The sequence below is a fragment of the Medicago truncatula genome, chromosome 2, assembly GCF_003473485.1.
Source record: "Medicago truncatula cultivar Jemalong A17 chromosome 2, MtrunA17r5.0-ANR, whole genome shotgun sequence".
In the NCBI taxonomy this organism is placed as follows: domain Eukaryota; kingdom Viridiplantae; phylum Streptophyta; class Magnoliopsida; order Fabales; family Fabaceae; genus Medicago; species Medicago truncatula.
This window is the reverse complement of record NC_053043.1, coordinates 8,021,106-8,036,848: the sequence shown is the minus strand read 5'-3', so window position 1 is coordinate 8,036,848 and position 15,743 is coordinate 8,021,106. Positions and strand designations below refer to the sequence as shown.

Below are 15,743 nucleotides of genomic sequence, written 5' to 3'. Positions count from 1 at the left end.
ACGACAATTAACTACCGTTGGAATTGAACCTGCGGGATAATGTTATATTCATAATTTTATGATGTTTCATATCAAACTTTGGAGTGGGAACAACAATTTTCAAAAACGAAAGTAGTTACTATTTAATTTATTATAATGTCTGTTTTCTCTGTGGTCAACTTCATTACTTTGGTATTCCTTCAAAAAATAAAATTCATTACTTTGGTATGAAAATTGAGAAACAAAAACAACATGTAAGTAGTTGTTGGGCTTAACCCATGGGCTTCAAAACCCAAGTCTTCTTGTTACAACAAGGCAACAACAACGCTATTGGTTCGTGTATTCCACGCGCTCTATGATTCGCGCTTTCTCTGTCATTCATTGTTTTCTCACCTCTTCTTCCTTCTCGTTCTCTTCTTCTACGCTTCTTCCGTCACATCAATTTCCATCCAAATCTCACTTTTTCCAATTTTCTCTGATTAATCACAGCTAAACCCTTTAAATTTAACGTTCGTTCATATATTTCTTATTATAATCAAGTGTTAATTACGATTAAAGAGAGATTAAGGAAAATTAACAACAATGGCACAAGCAGTTGAAGAATGGTACAAACAGATGCCGGTGATCACACGATCTTATCTCACTGCTGCAGTTGTCACCACCATCGGATGTTCCCTTGAGGTATACCCAATTTCTTCTCAATTTTTAGGGTTTCTAATTTTTTCTCTCGCAATTATGGTGTATCTAATTTGGTTGAATTTGTTATTGTTGTTTTGATTTCAATATTTGTAACCGTTAGTACATTAATTTGAAACTAAATCATTAATTGTGTGTATTAACAAGTTAATTGCATTTTGTTTTTGGTTAAAAATTTGGAAGAGGTTATTTGTTTATTTATATTTTGTTGCAATTTGATATTCTATAGGTTTTAGTTCTTAATTATTGCACTGTGATGGGTTTAATTGATTGATGTATTTGTTTATGATTTTGCAGATAATTTCTCCGTATCATCTGTACTTGAACCCCAGATTGGTTGTGAAGCAGTATCAGTTTTGGCGTTTGGTTACTAATTTCTTGTACTTCAGGAAGATGGGTAAAATATTCTACCTTTATACCTTTTTTTTTATAGGCAAATGTTGTAAGAAAATTAGTGGCTTCCTTAGTTTTCGGAGTTTGAACTCTGGTCCGTAGTTTTCCAACCGTGTTACCTACTTGGGACTCCTTCACCTTTAAAAGATTCGCTATTTATTGCGATTGGTCTGGCGGTTACTTGATATATATCAAGTTCCGTTTTAATGTGCCTACGTCACTAATTAATGTTGTTAGCATTGTATTGTTGTGGCTCTGATTTTCATTTCGTCGTTGTTTAGAAGTATATGGAGATTTTTTGTTGTTGACACGTGTGGGGAACTCGTTTTAATCCTAGTTTACGAAGACCATATACCAATGCATTTCTCCCTCCCTTTCTCCCTCTCTACTGCATATTTGTGTGTGTGTTTATGTTTTTTTTTTTTTTTTTTAATAGCATGTGTGTTTGTGAGTGAATGTGATTGAGTGAGTATTGGTCAAGTTAAATATTAATAGGGACGTTTTAAACATATGGGTTTAATCGTTACATTGCGAAATTGCATTTTGGGAACTATGGCACTGGTGAAATCGAAACTATGTTGGGAGTAACAGAGGAGAGGTTATTGCTATAGGTGAGATGTACACGAGGTGAATGACTCTGGGCATGATAGTTCCCATAAATAAACTACTTGATTACAAGATATGTGCTTTCGTGCACCCTTGCTACTTATTGAAGAAACAAAACCGCTTCATATTTGGCACTTGACCTTAATAGCGTAGTTCCCTTCTTGCGTTGCCAATTAGGTAATCCTTTTCTGGTCATGGTGCATCTGCAGTGTTGTACTATCTAGATTACTTAATGCGTTCTATAAAGTAAGAGGGTTGAAATTTGAGACTTAAATTGATGGTTTGATGTTTTGTAATTATTGAAATCAATAATCTCTTGATACAAAGTGGGTGTATGATGCTTCCCTCCTCCCCACCCCACCACACCACACGCACCTCTGTCTTCTTTTTCCTTCTCTATTTGGACTAGATAAACAATGCCTGTATATATATAATCCTTGTAATTTGATAATTGTGAATTATTGATTTAACTGTGCCATGATATTTTCTTATTAAATATGCAGATTTGGATTTCTTGTTTCATATGTTTTTTCTTGCTCGGTACTGCAAGCTTCTTGAGGAGAACTCGTTCAGGGGAAGAACTGCCGATTTTTTTTACATGCTCTTATTCGGTGCCTCTGTATTGACTGGAATTGTTCTCCTTGGGGGAATGATACCTTACTTGTCAGAGTCGTTTGCAAAAATTATATTCCTCAGTAACTCATTGACATTTATGATGGTCAGTTACATTTTGTGTACTTTTGTTGCTGAGTCCTCATATTTAAACCCTCTCATCTAAAGCTTTAATTTATCGTTTTTCAGGTTTATGTATGGAGCAAACAGAATCCCTTTATTCACATGAGCTTCCTAGGTCTCTTTACTTTCACTGCTGCCTACCTTCCATGGGTGCGTAAGCTACACATTTGTTAGCTGATACGATAACATTAAATTGGGTTTATGCTTTGTACAATTTTTTTTTTCCTTTAACTTCAATTCTAACTTACAATCAAGGAAATCTAATTTTAAGTTTTATGAATGTAGGTTCTCTTGGGGTTCTCTGTCCTTGTTGGTGCTAGTGCTTGGGTAGATCTACTGGTATGTTTCCATTCAAAGAATACATGTACCATGATATAATATTTAATTTCTATATGTAGAACAACAGCTAATGTGAATCTTGACAACATTTTCCAGGGAATGATTGCTGGCCATGCTTACTATTTTCTTGAAGATGTCTATCCTCGGATGACTGGTCGTCGCCCCCTTAAAACACCATCTCTCATCAAAGCCCTATTTGCAGATGACCCAGTTGTTGTTGCCCGGCCTGCCAATGTTAGGTTTGCTGCCCCACAACCTGAAGAACTTCACCAAGATTGAATGATCTTTGTCAGAAAATACCCAGCAAAGTGGCCGAAGTTTGTGATATATAGCTATCTCTATTTTCAAACCTTTTTCCGGGTGCAATTGTTAGTTATTACATTTTAAGTTGCACCATGTCGAATGACCAAAGTTTTAACAGAAATGAGACAACAGACTTCCTCTTTTCTGTTCTTGTAGATATAATATTACCATTCCATTTGTAGTCTTATAGTCATTTTATTTTTATGTTCTTATTGCATTGGATGAAAGACTGCCCTGGGCATCTAGTAGTTTCTCTAAAATGAAAATGCATTTAAGATCTATTATATGAATGATGTTTTTCTACTGTTTGATTCAACGAAAAGGATGGTTGAAAGAAAGGGTTGTCGTATGACTGACATGACTAGAATTCAAAGATATGAGTTGTTGTTTTGTCAAAAAATTATAAAGATTGAGATGTGGATCTAATTACCTACAAATACAATGGTTAGAGACTTAGAGTCACCAGCAGTCTGCATGTGTAAGCAAATAGATACTCTGTACAGGAAAGTAAGCATGTGTTTGGATACACATACACGTACCATACTTGATCTCATGTCCAAGCAAGGACTTGGAATGGTGGATGAGCGTGAGTTCACAACGTGATAACAAACAAATATATTGAAAACACTTGTGGTACTAGGTCTGCATCTGAAGCTCTCAAAATTTCGTAGTATGATTCATTAATTAGTATGAAAATGCTTAGGACACAAGTTAAGTCAAAAGTAGAATTGGAAGTTGTGAAATCTTCATTTTGAAAGTTCAAACTTTTATCTTTTCAATAGAAAGATTATTTTTTAATTTCATTGAAAACATGATAATTATCTTGATGACAATTAAATAAACATGAAAACAGTGTTAAACAAGTTTTAAAAAAATTATTGCATATTTGAAATTGGAAGACCAAAATAAACATGGCAAAGATACCAGCAAATGTAACTCAACATTTAGGCCATGACTTACAGGCTACAGCATGTCTATCGAATTTGAAGCATACTAGCCCTGTAAAGAAGAGCAAACATGGAAGAAAAAAAACATGTTTCTAGTGCTAAATACTAAATAATGCTACTGAACTGCTTGATCTCTTGTAAATTGAAATGCATCCATGATTTATCCTCATACATGTAACAGTACTAACTCAATTTTGTAACATTTTAACTCAAACAAGGTGTATATTATTAATTTAAGTAACCACCTCCATCTATTTGTAATTTACACAGCAGAAATCCCATGAAATTTGAAAATGGAATGAATGAATACATCATCGCAAGCCTATATCACAAAAATTTCTATATGTTTAGTCCCCTCAATGAACTACCCTCAATCCTTGTTCCTTTTACTTACATGAAGTGAAAATCACAATCTTGCTGAAACACAAATAAAAAAAGATTACAGATTACCCTACCCGAGCAGCAACTGCTGATTATCACACATGTAAGGAACTGCTGCTTGAGAATATACTTGATGGGCAAGAGGGGAAAAAGTACCATGAACTGCAGCGCCATTAAAATAATAACCGACGGGTGAAAGAATACAGTAAGATCCAAGATGCTCTACAGTTAATGGATGTCGTGATATTGAGCTGATATTCTCTTCGGTGGCAATTTGCGTAGGATGAAGAGGACTATAGCTGAAGGCAGGATCTCAACCACCTGTATATTAAAAGCGAAAGGTAAATGACACTACATTAAGAGAGCGACACCAAAATAGTTAGGGCAACTAACAAAAGAGAACACCAAGTAAAATACCATGTAGTAGATGAAGTCCAAAATAGGATGGTCCAAAACATCAAGAGATGCATCCGAATCAACTGCAGATACAAGAACCTGCATGTGTAACAAAATGTAATTAGGAAATAAACACTTGAATAATAACACCTCATATATCATTTTTAACTTTAATCCTGGATATTTTGTTTGCAATTTCTCCAGACAATTGACAAGTACTAAGTCCCCTGCCCCAATGAGTATGTCGATCTCAATCTCCCTCTCTTGCAAGTTGTTTCAATTAAAGGGAAGAAGATGATAACAAAATAACAACCGAACAATGAGCAGAAGCCAAGCAAAATAAGAATAACAATTCTACACCTAACATATTTACAAAAACAACGTTGAGAAATGGTAACTTGAACATAAGAAATATAACAAAAAAAGAATATAGTTAGAAGTTACCATCACAGATCTTATCAGAAAACAGGTGAAACATATGATTGTCACAAATCCAACCTGTAATACCAAACCGAGTTTATGTGAGTATAACTACACTAATATAAATATTTATTTTTTAATGTATAATTATCTACATCTGGAGTAAGAAATGAAAATATTGAATATGTTCTTTTTATTTCACAATGAGGACTAATCGAAGAACACCTATAATTTTTTCCCCTCGGAAAGTTTTATCAAACTGACTTTTGCAGAGAAGAAATTTGACATACCTCTTGAAGCTTCTTTCTTCTCCCCTTCGACTCAATTGGGAAACGCTTCAGCATGAAAAATAATCTGGAAACACGAATTACCGGGAGGAAATAAAAAATTTACTCACAACAACCAAGAACAACCACTGAATAAGAAAAATTGAGGAATTGCAAAAGGTATTCAATAGATAATCCAATCAACTGCAGAAGCCTCACCTTCCTCCAAATATTAGGAAGCCTATTGCAGCTACAAATGATACACCTGAAGAAAGGTAAAGTAGATTTCATGGAAAAAGTGCCTATGGCTATACCAATGTAATGTTTAAAGGTTGCAGAAGTAATTCATAAACTTGAGAAACATTAAAATTCTTTGCTTAAAAAGCTAACCTGCTATAAATATCTTTCCAATGAAGTCCACAACATCATTGTAATCTAACCAGAGGTAAATCCAGAAACCAACCTGAATCCAAAGCCACAGTTTAGTATTGTGATACTTGATGTCGACTATCAAAAGATTATGCAATATTGAGATGTAACTTGCAGCAAACAAATATGAACAATCCACAATTACAACCCAAAACAGATATCGAATTCCATATCTTAAACACCACTTCCAACACTAACGATTCATATTGGATACTCAATCAAGAACAAGCATCCTAGGAATTTTTGTGCCATAATCATTTCATACACCACAAGATCTATACTTAAAAGTGTCAAATTTGCAGACACTCTAACAGATCATTATATAAAATTCAAAACAAAAGCATGCTTCAAAATAGAATGCTCCGGACCTAGAATATAATTAGGCCAAACACCAAATTTATAGGGAGATTCATTGTAAATCAAAACAAACACTAAGGAAATCCAATAAGAAAATTAGAGCGGATAAGCTTAAGTATATATTGGTGTTTGCAACAAGAAATGAGACAGATACCTGGATTAAATATACGGCACCATTTACAGAGATGTAAATTATCCTGAGCTTATCAGTTGGTAAACTCCTTGCCTGCTCAATCATGAAATAAAATTATAACCTATTTCCTAATAAAACTAGAAAGTACTTGATAACAAATTAAGGAACCACTCCTCTGGAAATGCCACATTCCAATAGTTGGTTCATTTCATTCACTAATGCAGAAATAAGTAAGTTTAAGATAGCAAAAGAAGACATGCCTGGTGATAGATTTCAGCCCAGAAAAGGACAAGAAGTGTATATGTTGAGAAAAACACAAGCCCAGGAAGATCTAACAGCACCAAAGTCAAGACCTAAACGAAAAAGTAACCACTCCGTGTCAGTATTCATTCATTTATTGCCAAGCACCAATCTCAGCAAGTCTAAGTGAAACTAAACATTCAAAGACTAAAAATTCCACACACACAAAAGTCAAGTATAAGACCTAAATAAGCAAACAATGCATGCTCAAATTGACTTTTGAGAGAGTCCAATCAAAAGCTAGAATAGAAGTCAAACACGATTTTTACACTCAAATCAATTAGTCAACTCACTTTCCTACAAACGCATCCAACCATAAATCATTTTACTTTAAACTCATTTTAACTAAAATCAATTTTTCAAATTCAACTTTCACCACAATAGAATCAAATTCAAACACAATTATCATCGATCATCACTCTCAGTAGTCCAAAGTGAAGCTAAACATTCAACCGTCACAAAAGTCAATGTTAATAATTAGTTGTTCGATTAATATTTTCTCCTTCATCAGTGTTTGAACACCGGTTCTCCAACTCCTAGTTCAAACCAATTGATCTACCAAACCCTCCGTTTTGCTTCTAGAATCCGTTCTAACTTGAACTAGAATTTGTAACTTTTGCTTTACACTCAAATCTACTGGTCAACTCACTTTCCCGTGAATCGTATATAAACATAAATCATTTTACTTTACATTAATTTTAACTAAAAAATCAATTTCCGAAAATCAATTCAATCAAAATCAATTTTCTGTACAATAGAATCAAAGTCAAACATTTATTATGCCAAATGGAGAGGATCTTTACCCTTCTTATTATCGATCATCACTTAAAAATTCAAAGTGAAGCGGAACATTCAAGTATTCAACAGTCACAAAAGTGAAAACTAACCTTAGGATGCAAGAAAAACACTTGAGCATGAAATCCAAACACAAGAGCACGTACTGCAAAATAAACAAACAAATATATAAAAAAAAAAAATGCAAGAATAAAAACAAAGCACAAAGCTGAAAATAAAAAGCATAAGAAGAAAGATGGTGAACCTCACCTCCACTAACAATGAAGTTAAAGAGATGGAAAATCTTCTGAGTAGTCCAACCGTATTCAGGTACTCTAAGTTCAATTCTGATGAGTTGAATAAGAGCAATGAAGGAGATGAGAGAGAAAGAAGCACATAGAGTGTAGAAAAGTGGGGAATGAGTGGAATCACGGTGAAACCATGAAGATGAATCGGAGAAGGAGAAGAAAAGTGAAAGTGTTAGCTTAAGTTGCTCCATGTTTTGTAACAGTTTCCACCCAATAACTCAAAAACAGAACACAAAGACAGAAAAGAAGTTAACACTTTTGTTAGTTAGTGTTACAAAGATTAAGCTAAGCTACCTGTCTTTGTCTTGCTGTCAGTCTAATATTTGTGGGTTAGGTGTGTGTTTACGATATGGGGATTGGAAGAAGGATAGTAGCATTATTAAGTGTGATTTTTAATAAATAATCATATTTTAATTCAAAATAATCAAATGCATATTTCTTTCAAGTATTTTACATTCATATAAAATGTACAGTAAAAGAATTTATTAACGTAGTTTAACATTATCGTATGCTAAATTTAAAAAAATTTAAATATTATTGTATCATATGCATTTATATTGCGCATGAGCTTCATAAACAAACGTGTTTAATGCAAATTTGGATGAGCGGTAAGAATGATAAATCATAATCAACTACATGATTAAATTTGCTCCAGCTCGCTTGAAATTCAATTCACACTTCATTTCAATCAATGTACGTATACATAACACTTAGCTTTGTAATCATCAATGGATCTGTGGCGCAATGGTAGCGCGTCTGACTCCAGATCAGAAGGTTGCGTGTTCGATTCACGTCAGGTTCATACCTTTTTTTTCTCACATTTTTTCATCAAAACGCACCGTTTTAGTTTCTTACAACCAGAACGAAGCGTTTTATAGACTCTCTTAACTCTTATTTTCATTTCTCACTAAACCTTCATCTTCATCATTTTTCTTCTGCAAAACCCTAGCCCTTCTTTTCACCTTCAACTTCATCAATGGCGTCAATGACGTCACGTCTCCGCAACACTCTCCGCCATTACTCCACCATCCTCTCCCCAAACTCCACCACTCCTCTCACCTCAAAGGAAAAATCCCGATCCGCCCTCCGTCTCCTCAAATCCGAAACCAATCCCGAAACCATCCTCTCCATCTGCCGCGCCGCTTCCCTCTCCCCTGACTCCCACCTCGACCGCCTCGCTCTCTCCACTGCCGTCTCCAAACTCACCGCCGGCAAAAACTTTGACGTTCTCCGTCAATTCCTCGATGAGCTTCTCCAATCACGCTCCGATCTCCAGAACGAAAGGTTTGTCTCTCACGCTATTGTTCTCTACGGTCAAGCTAACATGATGAATCAAGCTCTCGATACTTTCAAATTCATGCGTGAGAATCTCAACATTGTTGCTTCTGCTAAATCGCTTAATGCTTTGCTTTTCGCTGCAATTCTCGCGAAGAATCATAAAGAGGTAACAAGAATTTATCTCAATTTTCCGAGGATTTATGATATTAAACCTGATGTTGAGACTTATAATTTGGTGATTAAGTCATTTGCTGAATCTGGTTTGAGTAATTCTGTTTTTTCGATTTTGGATGAAATGGATAGGAGTAATGTTAAACCTAATGTTGTAACGATTAATAACGCGATTAGCGGGTTTTATAATGAGAAGAAGTTTGATGAAGTTGGGAAATTGTTGAATTTGATGGAGGAAAGGTATAAGTTGTATCCGAGTCTTAGTACTTATAATGTTAGGATTCAGAGTTTGTGTAAGTTGAAGAGATCGAATGAGGCGAAGGCATTGTTTCAAGGGATGATTACGAGCGGGAGGAAGCCGAATTCGGTTAGTTATTATCATTTGATGAATGGGTTTTGTAGGGAAGGGAATCTCGAAGAGGCGAAGGGGTTGTTTGCTGATATGAAGAAAAGGGGATTTAAGGTTGATGGGCAGTGTTATTTTACGTTGGTTTATTTTCTGTGTGAGGGTGATGAGTTTGAGTGGGCTTTGGATATTGCTAAGGAGTGTATTGCTAAAGGTTGGGTTCCGAATTTTACTACTATGAAGAAGCTTGTGAATGGACTTGTTGGTGTTTCAAAGGTTGATGATGCTAAAGAGCTTATTAAGGAAATCAAGGAGAAGTTTGCTGAAAAGAGTGACAGGTGGGATGAAATTGAAGCGGGGTTATCGCCCCCTCAGGAATGAAGAGTGTTGTCTTGTTTTGTGTATTTTTTGGTCATTTGGTAACTTTTGTCCGGAACATTAGCTTAGTAACGGCATTAGTTTGTTTTGCCAATTCCACTGGCATCTCGGCGTTTTTCTCTATCCATTGTTAGCTGGTGATATATAAGTTGGTTTTCTTTGTTCGGGTAATAACATGTATTGGAAATGGTTATGCGGATAGATTTCCGATTCTTCTCATTTAATTTACCTCTTTCAATTACATTATCTCAATTGTTTATTTTCCAGTTTAGAGGAAACTGATAACCTACCTGCATGGGAGCTCTTGCAGACATGTACATTTTTACTATTAATTTTTGGTTTCTTGTTCTGACGTTCTTTGTCTGAAGTTTGACGAAAATGATAGTTATTGAGATGCGCCTTGCCATTTTTTCTCTTATTTTCAGTTTTAAATAGCTCTTTTAGTTCTTAATTGTCAATTGAATCCAGTAATTGGTTCTTGTGTGGGTTTCGTTTTACTAAAAGTATGCATATAATTCTTTGAATAACTTGTTTGACGGTATCGTTATTGCATCTTGTTATAAGCTCACAATCACTTCTTTCCTGGTCAAGTTTTGGACATAGATCCGTGTTCACAAACTCATATTGGTATGTCTTTGCATTATAACACAACTATAAGCATTCCCATTGAAAATAGTCGTAAACAGATGTGTTAAATGTTGACCAGCATCTTCAAATCTTATCTAGGCATGTTCAGAGAATCAAAATAAACCGAATTACATAGGGAAATGACCCAAACCTTACCTCAAATTAATTGTACTTTTGAAACTATTCACTAACTTGATCTAACCTAGTTAAAATAGTTCTCGAACCTGAATTGATTTTGTATCAAATCTTGTTGTGGTCATTGTTAGTCTTGGATAAATTGCTAGATCTTGATACTTCAACATGTTGATTAAATGAAGTTGTCCATGGCGGCGACGAACATCTATTTTCTACCACTAGATGGAGCATACAGGGAAATCTTGGTTTCTATTATCGTTTGGCTCTGATTCAATAAAGTAGTATTATTGCCTCAACTCTTGGGATTTAGCACTTTGACTTAGCTAGTTAAGCATGCAACACCAAATGATTTAGCTCTAGTAAAATTGATCATGACAACCACATAACGGGTGTTATATCGTTATTTAGATCTAATTGTTTATTAGGAGGGGTGCCTTTTTAAGGTCTATCCAAATGGTGGAGCCTACATCATAATTTGTTGCTGTGGGGGTCTGCGTTCGCGCGGCCCCTTCCAGTCATAGTTTAAATTTTTTGAAGTTAACTGTGTGCCATCCATTGCACATAGGAGGATATCCAACTTAGGCCTATTAACAACTTTATATTTTTAATGGGGAATGCTAAATAATGCCTTTAAGGATATTGGTTAAGCATCTAAAACAAGAAAGTTTTCATAAATTATGATGTAATCGTTATTTGGCCGTAATCGTTATTTGGCCTTAAACATCTAAGATAAAATTTCTATTCATAGATTTCTTAATCAATGTTTTGAGAGCACGGGTTAACAAAATCTTTTTTAATTAATTTAATACAAAAAATCTCTTAAAAAATGGAGTTCATCATTTTATTAGAAGTCAATCCAAACTGGGTCCTTTGAATGCCCTGGTTTATGTGGGAAAGGAAATACTAGTACTTCTCTCCTACAATGGATTCAGACATACATGTGGATTGTATAAAGTTTCCAACTCTTATTAGTAACAAGATTTTGAGGCTTGGATTAAAATTTGGAGCCGCATATTCGCTTTTGAGGGTTGGGTTAAAATTTTGGTGTTAAATATTTGGTTTTGAAAGAGAAATAACCGGTTTTTAAATTGTTAAATAACCAATTTTTAATTTGGATTTTTAAAAAATCGGATATTTTTACAAACCAAATCATATCCATTTATTAACCGGTATTGTAAAAATAACCGATTATATATCCATAACCATTTTTATTACCGGTAACATAAACGGTTTATAATAAAATATGGTTATGGTTATGAATCCAAATCTATATAAGTGATTTATATATGGATATGGTTTGGTCGGTCAAAATATCTTAACATGCACACCCTAGAAGGTGGAAGGAGTCAGAGAACATTTGCCGGCATGTAAAAAACAAACAAGGTGCCAATTGACAAATGAATAATATGGGACCAATTTATGAATTCCGTCTTCATTTTTTTAAATATAAAAGAGAGTTAATTAAGTTTTTAATCCCTATAAATATTCATATTTTTATTTTTAGTCCCCACAAAATAAAATCACACTTTTTAGTCACTGTGACATTTTCCTTAAGCATTTTAGGGACAAAAAATGTTGATAAAAATTTTCGATAGGAACTAAAAATGCTGACGGAAAACTTTATAGGGACCAAAAGCACAAATGAAAGTTTTTGTAGGGATAAAATGTATGATTTATTTTTATAGGAACTAAAAACAAAACTGCAGGTATTTATAATGACCAAAAATTTAATTAACTCTAAAAAAAATAGTGGAGATAATAGAGTTGAACCAACACCTTTTTTAAGCATGAATCAACCCTTCTCATTGAATTTGAAGGTATTATATACACCTATTTAGATTTACCTACCTACCTAGTTTTTTTCCATACCTAGCAGTAATTTCCGTGCCATTTCCATTGAAGCACACACTGCGTTACTTTTGTTTTCCTTGTTGTAAATGATTTTATAACTATAATTTCATCAAATGATAAAATAACTGAAATGTTGTTTCCCATAAACTAAAAAAATACATCCAGAAGTCCTAGCTCAACTGGCAAAATACCGAAATTGTTGGGCCGGATGCCATGACCGGGGTTCAAAACCCAGTATCTCCACTTGTGTGTGAGTTTATAATAGCTTTGTCATTTCGTCTATCTACCAAAAAAAAAAAAAAATACATGTAGAGGTGACCCAAAGGCCTTGTCAAGTTAGAATGATCAATACTCGATTCAACAAGATGACAATATTACAGAATATTTCTTCATATATAAGTATCATCACAAACGAAAGTTAAGTTGGGTTTAGAAGAAGAGATCCTCACATTTATTGTCAAGAGTGTCTCAAGAGCAAAACTTGATTCTTCCTTAAGAAAGATTCTCCCATTTAATGTTTAACAATGTCTCGAACTAGATTACTTCTAGATTGAGTTTGGTGACTCATCCACAAGATATAGAAGGGAACGTTCTTAAGAGCAAGTTTAGATTTTTAGATGGAAGTTTGATTACTGTGCATTAATGCCAGAAACTGCAGGAATGGATATCAAGGTAATACTCTAAAATCAGTATGAATTACAAAAAATCCAATCATTCTTTCACAAACTAACTCAACAAAGTTCATATGTAAAAGCTATAACATTTCAATTTCATGCGAGAACTCACATCAGTAGCAACCGCTTGGCAGAATATCAACTATACTATTGGAAACAGGTCAGGATGTCTGATTGTTAGTCTGAATTACAGAACATAGCATCATTGATTCTGTCGATACCAACATCAGAAATGGGATCAATGGGCTTCTCATCCTTATCTTCCAAAAAATCACGACTCAAAGGATCCCTACTGTACTCATCTGAAGAAATAAATCAATCATTAAAACACTTGAACTCGCAGATTAATTAGGTTCTCCTCTAAATGATAGCATAGTCTTGCAAGAAACTTAGCAAGTAATCTAGCAATCAAAATTAACCACACCCGCATTGCTAAAATATTATGTATTAAACTCACCAAAAACTGCGTTTAAGGATGCAGGAGATGGTGTTGACATGAAGTTAAGGCCAATGTAGAATGCCAACATTAATACAATGGTCACCATCACATAAGTTGGTACTGCCAAAGCCCAGTATCTGAAAAGCATAAGTAGTTTAACAGCTAAACTAAAGAGTTCACGACATCTGCTTCATACACCTTAACTGAGCTTACATTTGTACATAATTAAATTAAGGCTCCAGAATTAATCTCACTTCAGAGTTATTTCAAAGTAAATTTCTTGTTTTTGTGACACCAAACAATTACATACAGTAGAGGACCTGCATGGTTGATAAAGCTTCAAATGATAGCAGGAATTGAGGTGTCTAACCTGCTAGGATAGTAGGAAATGCCAATAGAATGTAGCCATGATTCTGGAACATATGCCCATACCAAGAAAATAACTATTCACAAAGGAAAATGAACAGGTAAAAATCAAAATCATAAAACGCCACAGGAACATCACAGGAGACCTTAGAGACATTTGTTAACACATGGTAAACTAGTAGTTATACACAATTGTACAGAATACAAAGTTATTTTGATCATGGAGTTACCCAGAGCAAATCAGAGATGTTAAGTAGGATGGGGCTTCAAGGTGAACCCCTGTTCCTAGTTGTTTTACTCTAATTAAAAAAATAATAATCAACGTATAAGGAAATACCATAATTTATGCAATTATAACACCAGGTAACGTATAAGTTATAACACTACGAAATAGATTAACTAAATATATTGAAAGTTGGAGCAGATGAATCCCATTGAGATGTAAGAATATCATTCCCAAATGTGAACAGGTGAAAGAATCGCATTTGGGTAAACAACATAATGAAGGTCTTATTCAATAAGCTATTCTAGAGATCTTAATTGAATTATGACTCATAAGCTATTTTTTGGAGCTAATTGAAACAAGTCAAAAACAATTCATACACATTTCATGAACTATTTTCACACCCTAATATAAGTGCTCATGTCATCATGAGATAAACCTAACAAGCTCAAAATAAGCTCTTCTAAATACTCCCTAAGTTCCCAATTAAAATAAACTCAAAATCTCAAACAAAGGAATCCCCTACCATGCCCACGTAAAAAGAAAGCTTAAACTGTTACAGACATGAGATTTTTTTTAAAAATTTAGACAGTTGTTAAATAGCGTCTATAGCGCAATAGCACTATAGCAGAGCCGAATTTGAACAAATAAAAAATTAATATTGTTCCACAATACACTATTTAGTACAAAATATTGTTTAATAGCTGCTATAGCTGCTGTTATAACATGATTGTGTAGTGGAACTTGACAGTGTAACCTGCAACTCAAGCTATACTATTTCACTGATAATTTCAGCATTTACGTTGTTTTCACCATTACAAATACTATTTGAAATCGATAAACTAAATAAAAAACAATGTGAAATATTTATAATTATAATTTTTACTCTCAATCATACAAAGTAAATGATTAAAAAAAAACCTGTAGCAACAACGGTAGTTATAGATCCAACGAAACCGTAAACTTCAGAAGGCTTAGGGCCATGATCCCTTGACAAACCAGAGGCAGAGTTGTTTTTATCATCGGAATCGAGAAATGACACAGTTGCCCTCCGCTTTCTCGATAGACTCAGTGTTCTTCTTGGACTGTTGACAGACCGAGGACTTTCCGTCTCGGATCCCTTCGATTACAACTAACATAACATATCTTGTGTGCGTGCGCAATGGCGTATCCAAGACCCTGATCCAGGGCTGCAAACCAGTGGAAAAATATTGAGGGGAGCGATAAATACTAACTAAATATATATTTTTTAATGCAAATAATATTAATAACAATTACAGTAAACACGTTGTACTCAATTTACGTTGTAATAAAAAATTCCATAACAAAAAACTATATGATAATAAATTAACAAAATGCTATCTAGAACAAACAATAAGAAAAATCTCCAATTTTGAGCAAATCAACAACAACAATGAGCAAATTAACAACAACAAATCCCAATTTTGAAGATAAATAACAAAAACCCTAAATCAAAAACCCTAAATTGACAA

The 15,743-nt window shown here is 34.2% G+C and overlaps 4 protein-coding genes, 1 non-coding gene and 1 pseudogene across 5 annotated transcripts; 4 read left to right on the top strand and 2 right to left on the bottom strand.

The window, feature by feature from the left end:
* The first annotated feature begins 306 nt into the window (after positions 1 to 306).
* LOC25486133 (derlin-2.2) lies at positions 307 to 3,341 on the top strand. Its single transcript, XM_013607342.3, has 6 exons — positions 307 to 660; positions 973 to 1,072; positions 2,178 to 2,392; positions 2,476 to 2,559; positions 2,695 to 2,748; positions 2,845 to 3,341. The coding sequence occupies exons 1-6, from the start codon at positions 562 to 564 to the stop codon at positions 3,025 to 3,027; spliced, it is 735 nt and encodes a 244-aa protein (XP_013462796.1). The 5' UTR covers positions 307 to 561; the 3' UTR covers positions 3,028 to 3,341.
* An 859-nt stretch (positions 3,342 to 4,200) lies between these two features.
* On the bottom strand, positions 4,201 to 8,121 carry LOC25486132 (tobamovirus multiplication protein 1). Its single transcript, XM_013607341.3, has 10 exons — positions 7,725 to 8,121; positions 7,568 to 7,620; positions 6,641 to 6,733; positions 6,402 to 6,473; positions 5,852 to 5,924; positions 5,681 to 5,726; positions 5,486 to 5,549; positions 5,220 to 5,273; positions 4,797 to 4,874; positions 4,201 to 4,700 (listed from the first exon to the last, which is right to left on the bottom strand). The coding sequence occupies exons 1-10, from the start codon at positions 7,951 to 7,953 to the stop codon at positions 4,608 to 4,610; spliced, it is 855 nt and encodes a 284-aa protein (XP_013462795.1). The 5' UTR covers positions 7,954 to 8,121; the 3' UTR covers positions 4,201 to 4,607.
* A 371-nt stretch (positions 8,122 to 8,492) lies between these two features.
* Positions 8,493 to 8,564, top strand: TRNAW-CCA (transfer RNA tryptophan (anticodon CCA)). Its single transcript has one exon. It is a non-coding gene; the product is annotated as a tRNA-Trp (tRNA).
* Positions 8,565 to 8,648: 84 nt separating this feature from the next.
* LOC25486130 (pentatricopeptide repeat-containing protein At1g61870, mitochondrial) lies at positions 8,649 to 10,287 on the top strand. Its single transcript, XM_013607339.3, has one exon. The coding sequence runs from the start codon at positions 8,739 to 8,741 to the stop codon at positions 9,936 to 9,938; it is 1,200 nt and encodes a 399-aa protein (XP_013462793.1). The 5' UTR covers positions 8,649 to 8,738; the 3' UTR covers positions 9,939 to 10,287.
* An 806-nt stretch (positions 10,288 to 11,093) lies between these two features.
* Positions 11,094 to 11,209, top strand: LOC112419537 (uncharacterized; annotated as a pseudogene).
* Positions 11,210 to 13,201: 1,992 nt separating this feature from the next.
* LOC25486129 (phosphatidylinositol N-acetylglucosaminyltransferase subunit P) lies at positions 13,202 to 15,376 on the bottom strand (the record flags this gene model as incomplete). The annotated part of the gene is made up of 4 exons (XM_024776886.2): positions 13,202 to 13,524; positions 13,680 to 13,798; positions 14,032 to 14,104; positions 15,172 to 15,376. Coding segments are annotated over 4 exons (522 nt in total), but the record flags the coding sequence as incomplete, so codon positions are not given.
* Between the last annotated feature and the right edge of the window lie 367 nt (positions 15,377 to 15,743).